The following is a 20,113-nucleotide window of genomic DNA, read 5'->3' as shown; positions in this document are numbered from 1 at the left end:
AGTATTTTCACAGTCACATTACTGCTGAGTGGAGGAGAACCTCCATCCTGAGCTTTGACAACAAAAACTAGCTGTTTGATTTGTTCATAATCAAACGAACGAACAGCGTGCACGACTCCACTCTCTGCATTCACAGAAACATATTCAGATAAAGAGGATCCTGCAATATTGCCTTCCTGCAAAATATACGTTATGCGCGCGTTTTGTTTTTCATCGGGATCTTTAGCTCTCAGCATGGTGACAGAAACTCCTGGAGAATTGTTCTCCAAGACAAACGCATTGTAAACACTTTGTGGAAAAACAGGAGCATTGTCGTTGACATCAGAAATCTTTAAATTAAAAGTCTTCTTAGCTGAGAGGGAAGGCTTTCCCGCGTCTTTCGCAACAACAGTGATGTTATATTCAGAAACACTCTCGCGGTCTAGAACTGAATCGGTTATCAAAGTATAATAGTTCCTTAAACTAGATTTTATTTTAAATGGTGACTTTTCTTCGATAATACAAGTAATATGTCCATTCTCACCAGAATCGAGGTCTTTTACATTAATAATTCCTATAGTTGTGCCAGGAGGAGAGTCCTCCGACACGGAACTGGTAAAAGACATTACGCTTATGATAGGGGCGTTGTCATTTACGTCACTAACCTCAACAACCACCATGCTTGAATCCGTTAAACCTCCTTGATCTTTTGCATCGATCCGAAGTTCGTATCTTTTATCCTTTTCATAATCGATCAAACCTCTTATTAAAATGATGCCACTTTTTTCATCAATAATAAACAATTCACTTAAAACACTGTTGGGATCTGAAAAATAATATGTTATAATGCCGTTAGAACCAAAATCTGCATCACTTGCATTTACGGTGGTAACGTAGGTATCTCTGGGAGAATTTTCCATAATTGTAGCTTTGTATACTGATTGATTAAACACAGGTGCGTTATCATTATTATCAAGAACAATTATATCTATATTTACTGTACCAGATCGCTGAGGAGTTCCACCATCCACAGCTATCAGTTTTAAATACAGTTTAGGGTTCATTTCACGGTCTAAGGGCTTCTGAAGCACCATTTCTGCGTATTTCTTTCCATCTGCCTTTGAATGTTGCTTGAGCACAAAATTATCATTCTCTGTCAAGAAATATTCTCTGAGTCCATTCACACCAACATCCGCATCTTCTGCACTTGTCAATGAGAAACGAGCACCAGTTGTAGCTGACTCACTGATTTCGAAATGGATGCTATCTTTTTTGAAAGTAGGTGAGTGGTCATTTATGTCCATTATTTCAATCGTAATTTGGTGCAGCTCCATGGGGTTTTCCAAAATCATTTCAAAGCTAAAGCTGCAAGGCATCGTGTCTCCACAAAGCTGCTCCCGGTCGATTCTTTCCTTCACGAGTAAAATCCCTTTGTCTCCCTTTAACTCGGTGTACTGGATGTTTTCCCCCGTCACGATCCGAGCCCGACCAGAACGAAGTCTTTTCAGATCCAAGCCAAGGTCCTGTGCAACATCACCAATGTACGAGCCCTTTTTCATTTCTTCTGGGATTGAATATCGTATATTTCCACGGACAAAATGACAAAGATACAGAACCAATACCATAAGCAGCCAATGCTGTTCGCACTTACGCCATTTGAAGCATCGGGCTCCGACTCGCATTCCAAAAGCCATAACGAAAGAAATAAACACAAAATGCTCCAAAAGGTTGAGCGGTGTTGCCTTTCCCTCCCGGAAATCACTGCAAACTAACAGTACGTTGGCCTTTGTATGATTGAATATTTTTTCCCTTAGTGTCTCAGTCCTGTTGTCTGCGTCCTTGTTTCTGGTACCGCGGTAAGGGAGTGGACAGTGTGTTAGGGTCTACTTGAATACTTTGTATTAACCAATAGCGTCCCTTAGAGTCCAGAATCAAAAACAACATGCAGTGGTTTGAAAATATATGAAAACATATAGATATATTTTTTTTAGAAATGAGAAAAAAAGTATCTTTTTTATTCAAGGGGACCCTAAACTTGGAAATTATTTTTTTTTTAAATTAGTTCAATCTCCAAAGGAGAGTTTAGTGGTAAGTGAAGCCTTCCTAAGCAAAAAACTAATTTGAAAAGCAAACAGCAAACATGAATTACAATATATTACTAATATACAGTATATGATCATATCTTTATAAATATCGCAACAGATCTATTTACAAGGTAACATGTATAAAAATCTCTACTCCTTTCCTCATGTGTAAAGAATATGAAAACTTGACAGACAAATATCATTTAAACAGTGAATTAAGAGATAATCTACATATTTAAGAACACTTTGAGTGGGATAAGAATTAAGAGCCATATTGTTTTTAAAGCTGTCATATTAAATCGCAATATGACAAACAAACTGAAAAAAAATATAAGCAGAGCACGTGTAGTGTACTGTAGTTCCAAAATAAACGCAACATCTTGAAGAAGGTGTGTAGGCAAACACTTTTTAAATGTTTAGCAATCAGAACAATAACATAAGTGTCAATGGTGATACGGGACAGTCATACTTAATAATGACAGTTAAAATGATTTGTTGTTATTGCAAGAAAACTAAGAAAAGGGTCCCAATTATAAACCAAATCAGTTTAACTGACCTCAACAGGAGAGTCTGCTTCATCCAGGATGCTCTTCTCTTTCTGTATCCGTTGCATCGTTCCTGTAGAACTGGGGTCCATTACCAGCAGGTTCTGACTACCAGCTCTATCAAACTTACAGTCACTCTTCCTGGAGTCAGTCGTCCTGCAAACTTCGTAATTGTACACGTGTGGGAGAGTCCCTGTCCCCAAAGTATCCGAGTAACGTGGTGGATAATATGGAATCACAGGGAGGCTGGAGTGATACAGGATGCGAGACTGTCTCCATCTGTAGATTTTCACTGATATAATAACCACTAAACACGTGATGAAGAGGAAGGAGACTACAGCCAGAGCCAACACTAAGTAAAAAGTCAGGTCATCACTGTACTCCTTGTTTTGCGTAAAATCAGTGAACTCCGACAGAACTTCAGGGAAACTGTCCGCCACCGCCACGTTCACATTGACTGTAGCTGAACGAGAGGGATGTCCGTTGTCCTCCACAATAACAGTCAGTCTTTGTTTCACAGCATCTTTATCAGTGACTTGGCGGATAGTTCTGATTTCTCCATTCTGTAAGCCCACTTCAAACAGCGCCCTGTCTGTGGTTTTCTGGAGTTTATAGGAGAGCCAGGCATTCTGTCCAGAGTCCACATCAACAGCCACCACTTTAGTGACCAGATAGCCCACATCTGCTGAACGAGGCACCATTTCAGCCACCACAGAGCCACCAGTCAAAACTGGATACAGAACCTGAGGAGGGTTATCGTTCTGATCCTGGATCAGTATTTTCACAGTCACATTGCTGCTGAGTGGAGGAGAACCTCCATCCTGAGCTCTGACGACAATATGAATGAGTTTGATTTGCTCATAATCTAACGACCGGACCGCACTTAGAACTCCAGTTTCTGAATTTAAAGATACATAAGTAGAGACGGGAGTACCAGCGACCTGTGTGTTTTCTAATATGTATGAAATCCTCGCATTTTGATTCCAGTCCGAGTCTTGGGCACTGACAGAAAATATGGAAATTCCAGGGGAATTATTCTCCATGACATATGCAGAGTAGTTGGGTCTGTCAAATAATGGTGCATTGTCATTAACATCAGATATTTTGAGATGTAGCTGTCTTGTAGTAGATAGTGGAGGAGACCCAAAATCGGTGGCTGTTATTGTAATGTTATATTCTGAGACAGATTCTCTGTCAAACTCTTGATCTGACACCAAATTGTAATAATTGGTTATTGACGACTCAATTTTAAATGGAAGTTTGCCATCTACAGAACACTTAATTTTCCCATTTTGATCAGAATCTGCATCTTTAACGTTCAAAATAGCAACTGTTGTACCAGGAGATGTATCCTCAGACAATGAGCTGGAAAATGACATGACATTTATAACTGGTCTATTGTCATTAACATCGAAAACATCAATTACAACTTTACTAGTGCCGATTAAGCCACCCTGGTCCTTCGCCTCTACTCTGACCTCGTATTTTTTGTCTTTTTCAAAATCTATCTGACCAGCCACCGAAATTGTTCCAGTATTTTCGTCGATGTTGAATATATTTGCTGCACTTCCCTTCATCGTCAGACTGTAAGTAATAAGTCCATTCGAGCCACTGTCGGCATCTGTGGCATTTACCGTGATAACATTAGTGCCTTTCACGGTGTTTTCAATAACAGATGATTTGTACACTGTTTGGTTGAATACTGGAATATTATCGTTGGCATCTAAAACAGTCACGTCTATATTTACAGTACCAGATCTCTGCGGTGTTGCTCCGTCTACTGCAATTAATTTCAACGACAAATGAGGACTTTTCTCTCTGTCTAAAGGCTTCTGCAGCACCATCTCAATATGTTTACTTCCGTCGGGATTTGTGTGTTGTTTCAATGCAAAATTTTCATTTCTTGATAAAATGTAATCTTGCAATGCATTTTGACTAACATCGAGATCCTCCGCAGTCGGTAGTGGAAATTGTACTCCAATAGCAGCTAATTCGCTCACTTCAAAACGGATTGGTTTGTCTTTATTTGGGAAGACGGGAGCATGATCATTTACATCCAAAACCTCCACTGTTATTCTATGTAGTTCCATCGGGTTTTCTAAAATCACCTCAAAGCTGAAGCTACACGGGGTTACATCTCCACAAAGCTGCTCTCGATCTATTCTCTCATTTACCACTAGAATGCCTTTGTCTGCCATCAGCTCAGCGTAGTGAACATTTTCTCCTGTCACAATGCGGGCGCGCCCAGAGCGGAGCCTTTTCAGGTCCAAGCCGAGATCTTGTGCTACATTACCGATTACAGACCCCTTCCTCAGTTCTTCTGGTATAGAATATCGAATTTGTCCATCCGCTACGTCCATCATATGAAGCATCAGCACAAGCAGTTCCAGGGCAGTACATAAACGCCATTTTAAATAAGTCAGACGGCTTACTGTCGCCATTAAAGAAAGGAAAAAAGCACTATCTTTGTCCAGTTATCAGTTGTTTAAAGAAAAAACAAACTGTCTTTTCGCAGAAGTAGTTTAGACAGAGTCCGCCGAAAGCCTAGAAAAATGCTGCATCTCCTGCATATTCAGTAAGTGAACATACTAAATCATTGGACACGAGAGAAAATGATCTGCTGACCAACAGCGTCACTTAGAGTCTAAGAAATGAACACCAAACAAGCCAGACCACGATTTAGAAACGGAAAAATATAAAATAACAACAAAAAATAAAAATGAAGAACAGCAGCTGCATATACGAGGATTTGTATTAGAACCAGTCTAAAGATAAAACGTTGCATATTTTAGTTTTATGTTAAAACATTAAAAGGGAACACGTGATGTAGATGGGGAGTGCTTTTAATTGTCCCGTATGACTAACTGAGAAATAGAGAATAATCAATATATTTATATTAAAGACAAAATAGATTATAATTATAAGTTATTTTGTACATAAAAAACTCATACTCTGTACTCTACTGTTCGTGTTTGCAGGAGCTAAATTACAAATGTTAATAACATAAAAGGGGAAGATGCCTTAAAAAGAGTTATTGGTTGAAAAAACGAAGAAACATGGAAAAACTGATTTTTTCTACTGACCTCCGGAGAGGAGTCTGGTTCATCCAGGATTTTCTTCTCAGTCTGTAATCGTTGCATCGTTCCTGCAGAACTGGTGTCCATTACCAGCAGGTTCTGACTACCAACTCCGCCGAATTTACAGTCACTCTTTCTGGAGTCAGTCGTCCTGCACACCTCGTAATTGTACACGTGTGGGAGAGTCCCTGTCCCCAAAGTATCCGAGTAACGTGGTGGATAATATGGAATCACAGGGAGGCTGGAGTGATACAGGATTCGAGACTGTCTCCATCTGTAGATTTTCACTGATATAATAACCACTAAACACGTGATGAAGAGGAAGGAGACTACAGCCAGAGCCAACACTAAGTAAAAAGTCAGGTTGTCGTTGTATTCCTTATCTTGTGAAAAGTCAGTAAACTCCGACAGAACTTCAGGGAAACTGTCCGCCACCGCCACGTTCACGATGACTGTAGCTGAACGAGAGGGATGTCCGTTGTCCTCCACAATAACAGCCAGTCTTTGTTTCACAGCATCTTTATCAGTGACTTGGCGGATAGTTCTGATTTCTCCATTCTGTAAGCCCACTTCAAACAGCGCTCTGTCTGTGGTTTTCTGGAGTTTATAGGAGAGCCAGGCATTCTGTCCAGAGTCCACATCAACAGCCACCACTTTAGTGACCAGATATCCCACATCTGCTGAACGAGGCACCATTTCAGCCACCACAGAGCCACCAGTCAGGACTGGATACAGAACCTGAGGAGGGTTATCGTTCTGATCCTGGATCAGTATTTTCACAGTCACATTGCTTTTGAGTGGAGGAGAACCTCCATCCTGAGCTTTGACGATGAACGCAAATTCCTTGATCTGCTCATAATCAAATGAGCGAACTGCTCGAACGACTCCATTTTCTGCATTAACAGAAATATAGCCAGATAATGGAGACCCGCTTATCTCAGCCTCCTCCAAAATGTAGGAAACATGGGCGTTCTGGTTTTCATCGGTGTCTTGGGCATTTACGCTTAATATAGAGACATCGGGAGCATTGTTTTCTGAAATTAAAGCATTATAAGTTTTAAGTTGAAAAAGAGGAGCATTATCATTGACATCCGAAACTTTTAGATTTAACGTTGTTTTTGTAGAAAGAGGTGGTGATCCTGAGTCAGACGCAATGATGGTAATGTTGTACTGCGACATGATTTCACGATCTAGTTCAGCATTTGTTATCAATGCGTAATAATTTCTTACATTGGTCTTAATTTGAAAAGGAACATCCCCTTCAATGTTGCACCGTATTTTCCCGTTTTCCGTCGAATCCTGATCTTTGATATTAATTATGCTTATTGTTGTACCAACAGGGGAGTCTTCTGATACAGGGTTGGTGAATGACATAACGGTAATGACAGTTGCGTTATCATTTACATCGATAATTTCAACTTCAACTTTGCTCGAATCTTTCAGTCCTCCCTGATCCTTAGCCTCAACTCTGAACTCAAACTTTTTGTCTTTTTCAAAATCAGTTCCTTTTTTCACAGATATTCTTCCAGAAATTTCGTCAATATTGAACCATTCCTCTAGATTTGCGTTTGATTTTGAAAAATAATACTTTACATGTCCGTTTAAACCACTATCTTTGTCACTTGCCTTAACAGTAACAACATGCGTGCCTTTTGGTGCATTTTCAGTCACCGATGCCTTATACGCAGTTTGATTAAACACAGGCGCATTATCATTAGCATCTAGGATATTGACATCTATAGACAGTGTTCCAGATTTCTGTGGGTTCCCACCATCCACGCCCAAAAGTTTCAGGGACAAGCGTGACTGTTTTTCTCTATCTAAGGGTTTTTGGAGCACAAGTTCAGCATATTTACTTCCGTCTTGATTAACATTTTGTTTTAAAACAAAATTTTCATTAGGAGTTAATACGTAGCTCTGCAAACCATTCTGCCCCACATCAGCGTCGTGGGCACTCTCTAAAACAAAACGGGAACCAATAGCTGCGGATTCGCTGATTTCAAACTCGAAATGATGGTTCTGAAATGTCGGAGCGTTGTCGTTAACGTCCAGTACTTCTATGGTAACTGGATGCAACTCCATTGGTTTTTCCAACAAAATCTCAAATGTGAAACTGCATGGTGTCATGTCTCCACAGAGCTGTTCGCGGTCTATTCTCTCATTCACAACTAAAGTCCCTTTGTCCGTCTGCAGCTGGGTGTACTGGATGTTTTCTCCGGTCACAATACGAGCCCTACCAGAACGAAGCCTTTTCAAATCTAGACCCAGGTCTTGTGCCACGTTACCAACAAGAGATCCTGTCTTCAGCTCTTCTGGGATGGAATACCGGATCTGCGCCTCCACTTGACAAAGAAAAACAAGGTGAAAAATAAACAGATTCACCACCCCTCGCAATCGCCATCTTGGTCCTCTATTCCGGTGCTGTGCTTCGGATTCCATTTGAAAACAGTATTTCCAAGCAAATCAAGCGATGGAACTATGTAATGAAATCAACAAAGTAAAGGACACATCCTTGGTTAACTTAAGTGTCATAGTAAAATTTCCAAACTGACGTCTATTCTATGGACAGAAGTGACAGCACACCAATCGTCTGCTGACATAAAGCGCAGTAATGAGGGAGGGAACAAGTCTGCTTCAAACTGCAAAGCACAATTGATTCACCAGTCAACAGCGTCAGTCAGAGGCTAAAAAAAGGAACTGCTTAAACTAAACCTCCAATACAATGAGTTTCAGTCTTACTTTTATTTTATGCTGTTCTTTTTGAGTCATGTAGTCCATAAGAAAAAAATAAGCCAAAACTATCACAGCACTTCATTTGGTGATGAACAAACGTACTTATATAATAACTAAAGACATATTTCCTGAGAAAATTTAACTAGGATCATCAAAGCAACAACGTCGAAAAGAAAAAAAAATACTTCAGCACCATGGACAGCGAAAGTGCTGTACAGCAGCGTAACGGGCCAGCTGATAAAAGTCTTCAGTTCTCAGTACAAGCAAAATTTGGGAAAACACTGCACTTAATTAGGTGATAAACAAAGAAATAAAGAATCTAAGAACGAAAGATATATAATAGGGAAAAAATTGCAAGTGGGAAAAGAAAAAAAAACTGCACCATGGACAGCGGCAGACCTGTTAAGCAGCCTGTAGGGCAACGTTTAAACTTCCTCAGCTCAGTGTAGAAACCAAAGTTTCACAACCAAGCATAAAATATGTTATGGTTGCTATGAACACATATTCTTCTATTTACCACAAACAATACATATAAAGATTTCGCAATAACAGACATGTGAAATCTGACACTACATTATTTTAAGAGGATGAAGATATTTAAAGTGAGAGTTAAAATTATTCATCATTATTGCATGATTTCTAAACAGGAAAATTAACAAATGAAAAGCAAACCAGGTGAACTGACCTCTAAAGGAGAGCCTGGTTCATCCAGGATGTTCTTTTCACTCTGTATCCACTGCATCGTTCCTGTAGTACTGGGGTCCATTATCAACACGTTCTGACTTCCAGCTGTCCCGAACTTACAGTCACTCTTCCTGGAGTCAGTCGTCCTGCACACCTCGTAATTGTACACGTGTGGGAGAGTCCCTGTCCCCAAAGTGTCCGAGTAACGTGGTGGATAATATGGAATCACAGGGAGGCTGGAGTGATACAGGATTCGAGATTGTCTCCATCGGTAAATTTTCACTGATATAATAACCACTAAACACGTGATGAAGAGGAAGGAGACTACAGCCAGAGCCAGCACTAAGTAAAAAGTCAGATTATCATTATATTCCTTATCGTGTGTAAAGTCAGTAAACTCCGACAGAACTTCAGGGAAACTGTCCGCCACCGCCACGTTCACGATGACTGTAGCTGAACGAGAGGGATGTCCGTTGTCCTCCACAATAACAGTAAGTCTTTGTTTCACAGCATCTTTATCAGTGACTTGGCGGATAGTTCTGATTTCTCCATTCTGTAAGCCCACTTCAAACAGCGCCCTGTCTGTGGTTTTCTGGAGTTTATAGGAGAGCCAGGCATTCTGTCCAGAGTCCACATCAACAGCCACCACTTTAGTGACCAGATAGCCCACATCTGCTGAACGAGGCACCATTTCAGCCACCACAGAGCCACCAGTCAGGACTGGATACAGAACCTGAGGAGGGTTATCGTTCTGGTCTTGGACACGGATATTAATCGTTGTGTTACTGCTAAGTGGGGGTGAGCCTCCATCCTGTGCTTTAACTTGTATTCTGTACTCTTTGACTTGTTCATAGTCAAGTGAACGTAGCGACTGAATTAATCCACTTTCCGTATTAATTGAAAAATATGAGGATATCAGGTTTCCGTTAACTTCGCTGTCAATTAGAAAGTATGATATGCGTGCATTTTGACCCTGGTCCAAATCTGCTGCGTGGATTTTCAATAGAGTAACACCAGGAGAGTTGTTTTCTATTACTTGAGTGTAGTAAACACTTTGATCAAAAGTGGGAGCGTTGTCGTTAACATCAGTCACTTCTAGAATTACATGTTTTTTACTTGATAAGACAGGGAAGCCTTCATCACTTGCGATAACAGTAATATTGTAGTTGGAACGCTCTTCTCGGTCGAGCATTTGCTCCGTAACCAGGGTATAATAATTTCTTAGAGACGACTTAATCTTAAATGGTAGATTTTTATCTAATGTTAAACTCACCTGTCCATTTTTCCCAGAATCTTTATCTTGTACACTAATCAAAGCTACAACTGTGCCAGAAGGAGAATCTTCAGAAATCTTCCCTGAAAACGAAGCCAACGTGATTACTGGACTGTTATCGTTCACATCTCCTATGTCTATGATTAATTTGCTGGCGCCAACTACACCCCATGGATCTTTCGCCTGAAGGTTTACCTCATAATTTGAATAAACTTCGTAGTCGATGTCACCAGTTACTTTAATATCTCCTGTATATGAATTGATTTCGAAAGGGAACGAGGAATCCTTCTCTAAGTGGGTAAAATAATACGTAACGTTTCCATTATAACCTTCATCTGCGTCAACCGCACTGACTTTCGTAATAATCGTGCCAGGCAGAACATTTTCCAAAACCGAGGTTTTGTACAAGGACTGTGTGAAAACTGGTGCGTTGTCGTTTGCGTCCAAAACTGATACATGAATCTTTACTGTTCCTGATCTCTGCGGTTCCCCACCATCAACAGCCGTTAAAACGAGCATATGCTCACTTTGCTTCTCTCGGTCCAAACCACTCTGAAGCATTATTTCTGCATATTTACTTCCGTCATCTCGGGTATGTTGTTTGATAATAAAATGCTCGTTTGCTTTTAAAGAGTAGCTCTGCAGCGAGTTAATTCCAACATCGGGATCAGCTGCGCTATCAAGCGAAAATTTAGTCCCTTTTGGGGTCGATTCGCTAATATCTAAATTAATTTCCTTTTTGGGAAAAGCAGGAGCATGATCATTTACGTCTTGTATTTCGATTGTAATGGAAAACAATTCCAGTGGCTCTTCAAGAACAATTTCTAGACTAAAACTGCACGGAGATTTCTTGGCGCATATCTTTTCTCTGTCAATTCTTTCATTAACAACGATGTGTCCTTTGTTCTGGTTCAGTGTGACATATTGGTTTTCATTATCTAAAACCAGTCGAGCCCGGCCAGACACCAATCTTGGAACATCCAAACCCAGGTCTGTAGCAACGTCTCCAACAAACAGTCCTTTCTTCATTTCCTCTGGTATAGAATAACGAATCTGTCCGCTGACCACAACAATGCAGTAAAGCAAAATGGAGATTTTCCAATCCAGCGAAGTGTTTCTGCTCTTCTGATTATCCATTTCTTGTCAAGAATAATATCCAAAACACACATGTATCCATATAAGGAGTGAAATACTCGTATAATGTATATTTTACTCTTGCCTTGAAAATGTAAGCAAAAGCCAAAATTTAATGGACATCCTCAGTTGAAGCACACATTCGTGTGTCTCTCTTTTTTTCTTGCAAAACCGGGTGGTGACTTTGTGTTGTGAGGAGAGAGGCATTAGTAAGCTTAGTCGACAGCACCACCATCAGTATCTGATGAGAACAACGTAATCAAAGTATTTGGGCTCCACTGAGCCAAAGTCAGGGTTCGGTTGCTATGACAGCGACGACTAACCCTTAATGTTACAGAACAACATAATTAACACCAAGTAAAGAAAATGAAATGCTGCTTGTATGGTGAAAAAAAATCGTAATAATACATTTTCTCCTTATATGAAGTATTTATGCTGTAAACCTACCACTATTACTACTGCTGTCATTCAGCAGACGCTTTTATCCAAAGCGACTTACATCTTGGTTTGCTACTCCGGGGCTTGAACCTGGACCAGACCCAAGCCCACCTCTGTAGCCACTAGACTACCACATCCCCAGCTATTATGTCAATCCACATGATGAAATACAAGGGAGTGTTATACAACTGTCACAAAATAAAAATGATTCTAAATTTTAACAAACAATGGTCTTAAATGTAAGATACATAATTGTTTTCATGACATGAAATGTATGATAATACACAGGGAGTTTTAAATAGATTTAGATTTAATTTGTTTCTTTTTCTCTTTATAAGAGAATATAGATAGATAGATAGATAGATAGATAGATAGATAGATAGATAGATAGATAGATAGATAGATAGATAGATAGATAGATAGATAGATAGATAGATAGATAGATAGATAGATAGATAGATAGATAGATAGATAGATAGATAGATAGATAGATAGATAGATAGATAGATAGATAGATAGATAGATAGATAGATAGCAGAAAAGAGAAAGAGAGATAATTACATCTAAGCATTTAATCTCGCTGACGGGTGCAGTGACCTACATTTCAACAGTGGTTGCACATCCAAACCAATGCAATGCTCTCCACTGCTTTGGTCATTGCTGACACAATTCACATTTCATCACATCTTTCTATCACATCTTTAGCTACGGTTTTTAACAGGAATTTAAATATTGTTCTTAAATGGGTCATTTAATTGCCTAACAGCATCCCCCTGCTGTATGAGCATCGTGCCATTTATAGTGCAGAACAGTCTGTGCCTCATGATTATGTATTGCGCAGGTAATGATGGCACAGAGGCATACAGGATTATTCATGATTATGTGGTACAAAGCCTGGGGATAAACCAGGATACACAAATAAGAGCAACACAGCTGCCTGTGTTAAAAGACTGCAATACCCCAGTCTTGCATTAACATATCATACCAATTCAATATACACTCATAATGTTGGTGTACAACTATAGCTTCTATAGTGATATATATAGATTAGAGACCAGGAACAAAGAAAGTTGTGAGTAAATTAAAATGTTCTATTTAAAGCAGGATTTGAGTATGGTGGTGCTAATGCTGTAATAAATAATAGTGTTGTATGTTTGTTTTGAGGGAAAAGGAAATAAAAGGTATCTTACCTTTTCGGATCACAAAAGAAGTATCATCCATGTCCAGCACCAAGGACAGAAACAACAAACAAGAGAAGAAGAGAACAGTAAGCATACATCCTGAAAAACTCAAATTAACCAGCTCTTGTTACATTTTTGTATCATATTCATATGTTGATTGTGAAACAATGAATAACTGATCATTTTGAATATCAGAAACCGTGAATCTGTGTATTTTTTCATAACATTACAGTATAAATCACCACCATGAATCACAGTTTTAAACTTATAGTCAGGGGTGTCCAATTCCTAGGGGTGCTGTCCTGCATGATTTAAATATTTCCCTGCATCAAAACAGACAAAAAAAAAATCCTTTGGATTTACTTGATTTGAATGTGTACATCGGTCCCACATGATAGGATGGATGATTGACAACATTTCCTTCTTTTTCTCAATGAATTACTTGTTAAACCAAAATATCTCAATCACGTTCAGGTATTTAAAATAATCAAGTGACTTATTTTTTTAAGCAACACAAATTAATTTAGTATGAAAAGCCATTTTATCATGCTCAGGATACCTGATTTTCAAATATAGCAAACGTGATGTGTTAATGCTTATATTATTTAAATGTATTATGTAAATTAAAAGCAATTTTATTACTTCCTTACAACCCAGGTTATGTCTTTGCAACTTGATTGGTTAAAGCCAACCAAATGCATCGTAGGGCATCAGTTTTTGTGTTTTGTGCAAATACAAAAATCCAAACGGATTTCATTGAAAAAAGATGTACTGTGTTCTGACCTTTGCAAATCACACATATAGTAAATAAAAAAATGTTTAAATAGCAAAGTAGTCTGAGGAGGAGGTCTATGACTCGCTAAATGGATTAAGCACTCGCGGAGATCAGATTCAAAAAACTTAGAATTTATTTTCTCAACTTAAATATTCTCCGTGGTTGACTTTACAATAATCAAAAAACCGAACTTATTTAGCGGTAGAAAAACTGTCTCACTCCTTCGATACAAAAAACCAGCCAGCGCACCCGGCTGAACCTCTCCTTAATCACAGCAGGAGGGCGGTCCGACCCGGAGGAGGAGGAAGATGTGAGCAGCAGGAAACAATAACAATAACAAACACAATCCATTCACCATTTTCAATAATCAGCAACCTTATCACCAGTACCACTTGGATGCACCACCTTCACAAAATACAAACAATACCAATATGGCTCCAACAATACCAGTACATTCAAAATACAAACCCCAAATCACGTACTGCAGTACATTGAGCGCTGTGAACTGTTAATACTGCATAATTGCATTCCCAACAGAAAATAGTATACACAGTATATACAAGTACTTTTCTTACTAAACACACCATTACTGTAAATGTTTTATAAGACTCTGATCACTAACCCAAATGCAGTTTAAAATGATCATATTGTGTGAAGACTCCACAAAAATATGTAGTTTTTTTTATAAAAGTTATATAATTTTGTAAAACTGCATTTTTTTTTTCACACTCTTCCTTGCAAGGTAAACAAATGAATAAAAACATTTAAAACACCTTTGTATCAGCATTGGAGATATACTTTAGTTCTTTCACGGGCATTTTGAAGTTAGACCACCACAATATCTTCTTTATAAGTTTATTCATTTATTTTTAGTGGCATGCAGTGCAGTTACATTTTTCTTTGTTAATGTACAAGTTGGGTTCATCGCACACATACACACACACACACACACACACACACATACATATATGTAAGGGGGAGATATATATATATATATATATATATATATATATATATATATATATATATAAATAATATATAAATAAATAAATAAATAAATAAATAAATAAATAAATAAATAAAGAGAGAACCAAGATAATAAGAGAACAGTAAATAATTTTCAAATTTATCAGGAATTATAATGATGAACAAGAAGAAGCAGAGCAATTATTCTCTAAGGAAAAAAGTCACATCCAAAAGCAATAAAACATTTAATTACATTTATCATTGCTCAAAATGATTTTACATAGATGACAAATCAAAGTAGATTTCCAAACAAAAAGTAATAAACTTCAAATAATAAACCACTCGCCATGGAGAAATACCACAAATGAAAATGAGGGTTGCAGTTATAAGTGTGACCAGTTCACTGAGAGAGCCTGTTTTTCAGAGCAAGTGCAAATCTTTTGGAGGTCAGCAGGTAGCTATGAGTACATACATCAGTCTGAACACCTAATGCTACATTGTCAAGATCTTGTAACACCTTGATGCTTTCAAGGACAATGGCAATGTACTCAATTTCATCACTTGAAGCATGTTCTTTGACAACATAGTTCTCAACAGTGGTGTTTTCAATGGCCTCATTGACGGTGTTGTTATCCAGGATCTGTACAAAACAGACAAAAAGTAAACCAAAGTAGATCAGCAATATTTGGAAGAATAAGCCAATTGCTTGGATTATAATCAAATCTGAAAATATACAATTAAAATTGTATCAATAGCTCACATTACTTTAAAAATATCAGGCTAAATGAAGATGCAAATTTAGGGCTTAAATAAATGTGAGAGTACCTACCCCTTACAGAGCCTTTTGAATGTAACACAAATGGCCAGTGAACCTGTGAAACAAAAATGTTTGGCATCGGTCAGGTGTCTCAGATAAAAACAACACACGCACGCACGCGCACGCGCACACACACACACACACACACACACACACACACACACACACACACACACACACACACACACACACACACACACACACACACACACACACACACACACACACACACACACACACACACACACACACACACACACACACTTTTATTTCCTCTCCTCCCTCACCCGCCATTGTCACAGTCTGGAGCAGAGGCGAAGTAAGGTACAACGACATTCACTTAACGCAGGCGGCTAGCGGCTGTAGAACAGCAGCAGCCTGCCAGGGAGCCGCGGTCTTAGACTGGCGCTTACTAGTGTCCAAATTAACTAGCGGGAATGACCTAAGGTTCCCCAACATGTTATACAAATAGGTCATAGGTAGGCTACACATAGTTAACACGCTTGTTATATTACATTACTATTTGAAAACATGACTGAAGTCGACTGTCGTCCAACTTACTCTTAATCAGAATCAGAATCATATTTATTTGGCCAAGTCAGGTCAAACAAGACAGGGAATTTGACTCGGTTAATTTCGCTCACTGTACAGTAAATAGGCAAATGACAGCTCTTATTAGCGTACATTTTTTTAAAGTGAAAGGTGCAGCAGTATGAGGTAGTCATGGTTATTGAAAGGTGCATTGTTACATCATATGATTGTGGTTATTATTATTGTTATTATTGCAAAGTGATTGATTACTCTAAGACTCAGGAACATAATGTAGGCTAATATACATTTGAAGAACTTACTTTTTTAAATATTGGGTGACGACCTCTTCCTGCAAAGCATGGATACTTTCCCCGCAACGTCCTTCCTGCAAAGCGTGGAGACTTTCCCCGTCCTTTCGCGGCCTTTCCTTCAGAGAGGTCTTGTTCTTGGTATATTTTTGTCATCCAACGGCGCGCCAGCGCCACCGTCTTTTTCGAAGGTATAACGACACTGCCTGGTGACATTCAAATGACTAATCTCGATTACATTGAGTTTGTTTTTTTAATCTGATAAATGTCAATCAACTTGAAAAAAAACTAGTCATTTCAACATTCTTTATAAACAACTTGAGTGGGCTTGATTAAACCATGTTCACAAAAATAATATAAATGACTTGCGTTGCTTTTGCTAACTTCACTTTTGTAAATTGAAGGACCCAATATTTCCTTTTTTCAGTATTCAAGTGAATGGATCATCATCACCTTTTCTCCAGGTCTGCCAATGTCTGTTAATGACACAGTTATTTGAATCAGGTGTTGAGGAAAAATCTAAAGCATGCAGGACAGCAGGCATTGTGGACAAGAATTGGACATCCCTGTGTTATTTTTAAGAGCCATGCTAAAATATAGCCAATTTGCTTCCTGGGAACTTTTGGACTCAAAATGAATCTGGTTTCAAAATATGTATTACACTAAAATTCACAACACTACAGTAATTTTTAATTTTTTATCTTTTTTTTGCATTCCTTTTCATTCAAAAATAAATCGATCATCAAGTCAACTATAATGTTGAAATTCAGCAGCGGTCTATCATGAGAAACCTTTATATAATCATAAGCACACAACATATATTTTTGATAACATCATGGCATAAAATTCATGAAAAAAAATAATGAAGTTACTTGTGAAAATATATGATGTCAAAAGAGATGGTGTTGATGAAAGGTCTTACGCAAAGTGTTCAAACTAAATTAATTCATGTGGCAGTTATTTTCATTGACCACTTACAAGATGTCTATGAAAAGATAAAGCAGCATTTTTATTTTAGATTTCATTTTAAAACCAGTAGGCTATACCCTAAACTAATACACAAAGGCACTAAATGTACTGAGGCTGTATTAATTAAAATCAGCCATACTGTTAATATATTTCAGATATATTTCAAATTTCCAATCACTGCGGATCACATTGCTCTGTAACCTAGATAGCAATGGTCGAAAATGAAGAGAATCCTTTCATCTATTCCTACAATTGCAGGAATTGCAAACAAAAACGGTCCTGTAGCTATTACGCAGTAAGACAAAAAAAATATAATGTTATAATAAAAAGGATCACGATGCAGTCACACCGAGTATGCAAACACAAGAATGTTCAAACATGACTTCATGTAACACAGACACACCATTACTCTCTAAATGTTTTGTAAGACTCTGATCACTAACCCAAATGCAATTGAATGCAAATGAATTTTGCAATTCAAAATGATCATATTATGTGCAGACTCCACAAAAATATGTTGTTTTTTGTTATAAAAGTTATATATTTTGTTAAAATGCATTTTTTCCACGCCCTTCCTTACAAAATAAACAAATGAATAAAAACATTTAAAAATCCTTTGTATCAGCATTGGAGATATACTTTAGTTTTTTCACGGGCATTTTGAAGTTAGACCACCACAAATACATATAATGTCAGTCTTCTTTATACGTTTATTCATTTATTTAGATGCATACAGTGCAGTTACATTTTTCTTTGTTAATGTACAAGTTGGGTTCATCGCATATATATATATATATATATATATATATATATATAAATATATATATATATATATATATATATATATATATATATATGTAAGAGAGAGAGAGAGAGAGAGATAGCTATATATATATATATATAAAAAGAGAATACAGATAATAAGAGAACAAAAAATTATTTTCAAATTTATCAGGAATTATAATGATGAACAGAAGAAAGAGAGCAATTATTCTCTAAGGAAAAAAGTCACATCCAAAAGCAATAAAACATTTAATTACATTTATCATTGTTCAAAATGACGGTAGTTAAAGCTGAGGTATGGGGGGGGGGGGGGGGGGGGGGTTAAAAGGTACTTCTACTTGTGAAACGTCTTATGATATCTTGTTACAATATAATGTTCTGAAGGGACTGGACACCTTCTGGTACTTTCCCACCTACCTAAAGATTTTAGCAGACCAATAACACACTTAAACACGGCAACATCATTCCATCAGAAGCCACCTCAAACAGAATGTACAGTAACTGGGCCCCTCAGCATCTAAAAAAGTGCCCATGGATCACAGAGAGTTTAAAGTATTCACTTGATCTCCAAACTCACAGGTGCCAATGTGATAGTACCTGTGAGTACCTGAAATAATCCCGTCCAGAGTAACCCCAACCAAAAGTCCATGGGGCTCAAAGCATAAATTGCTAACAAGGATGTATTGCAAATATCAGACTATAACAAGGAGAAATGAGGTTGGTGGCCATGATGTTATGTCCAATGTTATGGGTATGGTGGTGAAAAACATAACTTTCATCTGTGTTCAAGGTCAAGTTTAGGTGACTGTTAAGATGTTGTTCCATTCAAAACACTGTTCGTACATAAAAAAACCCACAGTTTTAAATACCCATGCATAAATACTCATGAAATACTCCTTTATGGAAGAAATGGAAGTGTGTGTGTGTGTGTGTGTGTGTGTGTGTGTGTGTGTGTGTGTGTGTGTGTGTGTGTGTGTGTGTGTGTGTGTGTGTGTGTGTGTGTGTGTGTGTGTGTGTGTGTGTGTGTGTGTGTGTGTGTGTGTGTGTGTGTGTGTGTGTGTGTGTGTGTGTAAAGCATAGAAACATGTGTTAAATGGGTGAATTTTTAATTATCCATTAGAAATTGTACCCTAAATTCACCACAATGATTATTTTAGCATGTTTTACATCTGAGTTTCATTTGATCACATAACAAGGACGCAGTGGACCTGATACCTTTACACTGGCTCTATCTGTGCTTAGGCGCCTTAGTGTATTTTTTTGATAGGCTGCGCTTCTTTTCTTTAGTGTGTCAGTGTCTGTATTTGATCCGAAACGAAAATCGCCTCTCCACGATCCAGTGGTCAAGAAAGGGTCATAACGATCATCTTTCAACAAAGTCCCACATCGGCTATAATCGGTAAAACTAGGAGGATAGTATGTGGAGGGGAAAACTGGGAGACTAGCTGTGGTTGAACGATAAATGTAACTACGGTGGCAGATCTTAAAATAAAACACACCCATGATTAACAGGATTAAAAGTGAGGAAACTGTCAACAGAGCGATGACTAAATAGAGCGTTAAGTTATCGCTGCCGTGTGATTCATCAGCAAACTCATAGAGTTCGCTCAAAACAGGCAGCCCGTCGCCTAACGCTATGCTGACTGTCGCAGTCGCAGAAAGAGATTTGCGCCCATTATCTGTTACTAAAACAAGAAGAGTTTGTTTGGGTTCATCGTCCTCCATGAATGCTCGAAGTGTACGAATTTCTCCTGAGTGTAGATCGGCCATAAACAGGTTGGGCTGCATTGCTGATATTATTCTGTAGGAGAGCCAGGCGTTATGGCCAGAGTCGGC

General features: G+C 38.2%; 2 protein-coding genes and 1 long non-coding RNA gene across 16 annotated transcripts in view; all 3 read right to left on the bottom strand.

The window, feature by feature from the left end:
- LOC133446996 (protocadherin gamma-C5-like) overlaps nucleotides 1–20,113 on the bottom strand; it is a 320,234-nt gene that overhangs the window by 169,485 nt on the left and 130,636 nt on the right. The window lies entirely within an intron of this gene.
- On the bottom strand, nucleotides 5,554–8,086 carry LOC133447734 (protocadherin gamma-A3-like). The gene is made up of 3 exons (XM_061726461.1): nucleotides 8,071–8,086; nucleotides 5,692–8,027; nucleotides 5,554–5,589 (listed from the first exon to the last, which is right to left on the bottom strand). The coding sequence occupies exons 1-3, from the start codon at nucleotides 8,084–8,086 to the stop codon at nucleotides 5,554–5,556; spliced, it is 2,388 nt and encodes a 795-aa protein (XP_061582445.1).
- Nucleotides 15,097–16,659, bottom strand: LOC133447006 (uncharacterized). The gene is made up of 3 exons (XR_009782889.1): nucleotides 16,538–16,659; nucleotides 15,699–15,741; nucleotides 15,097–15,509 (listed from the first exon to the last, which is right to left on the bottom strand). It is a non-coding gene; the product is annotated as an uncharacterized LOC133447006 (long non-coding RNA).

This window comes from Cololabis saira, chromosome 7 (assembly GCF_033807715.1).
Source record: "Cololabis saira isolate AMF1-May2022 chromosome 7, fColSai1.1, whole genome shotgun sequence".
Lineage (NCBI taxonomy): Eukaryota > Metazoa > Chordata > Actinopteri > Beloniformes > Belonidae > Cololabis > Cololabis saira.
The sequence above is the reverse complement of the archived record's forward strand: the minus strand, read 5'-3'. Positions and strand labels throughout refer to the sequence as shown.

Bases quoted from the DNA above. Each gene is read 5' to 3' on its own strand.
- LOC133447734 (XM_061726461.1), bottom strand. The intron at 5,590-5,691 runs GTCAGTAGAAAA...TTTGTAATTTAG, and splicing joins AACCAGACTCCTCTCCGGAG to CTCCTGCAAACACGAACAGT.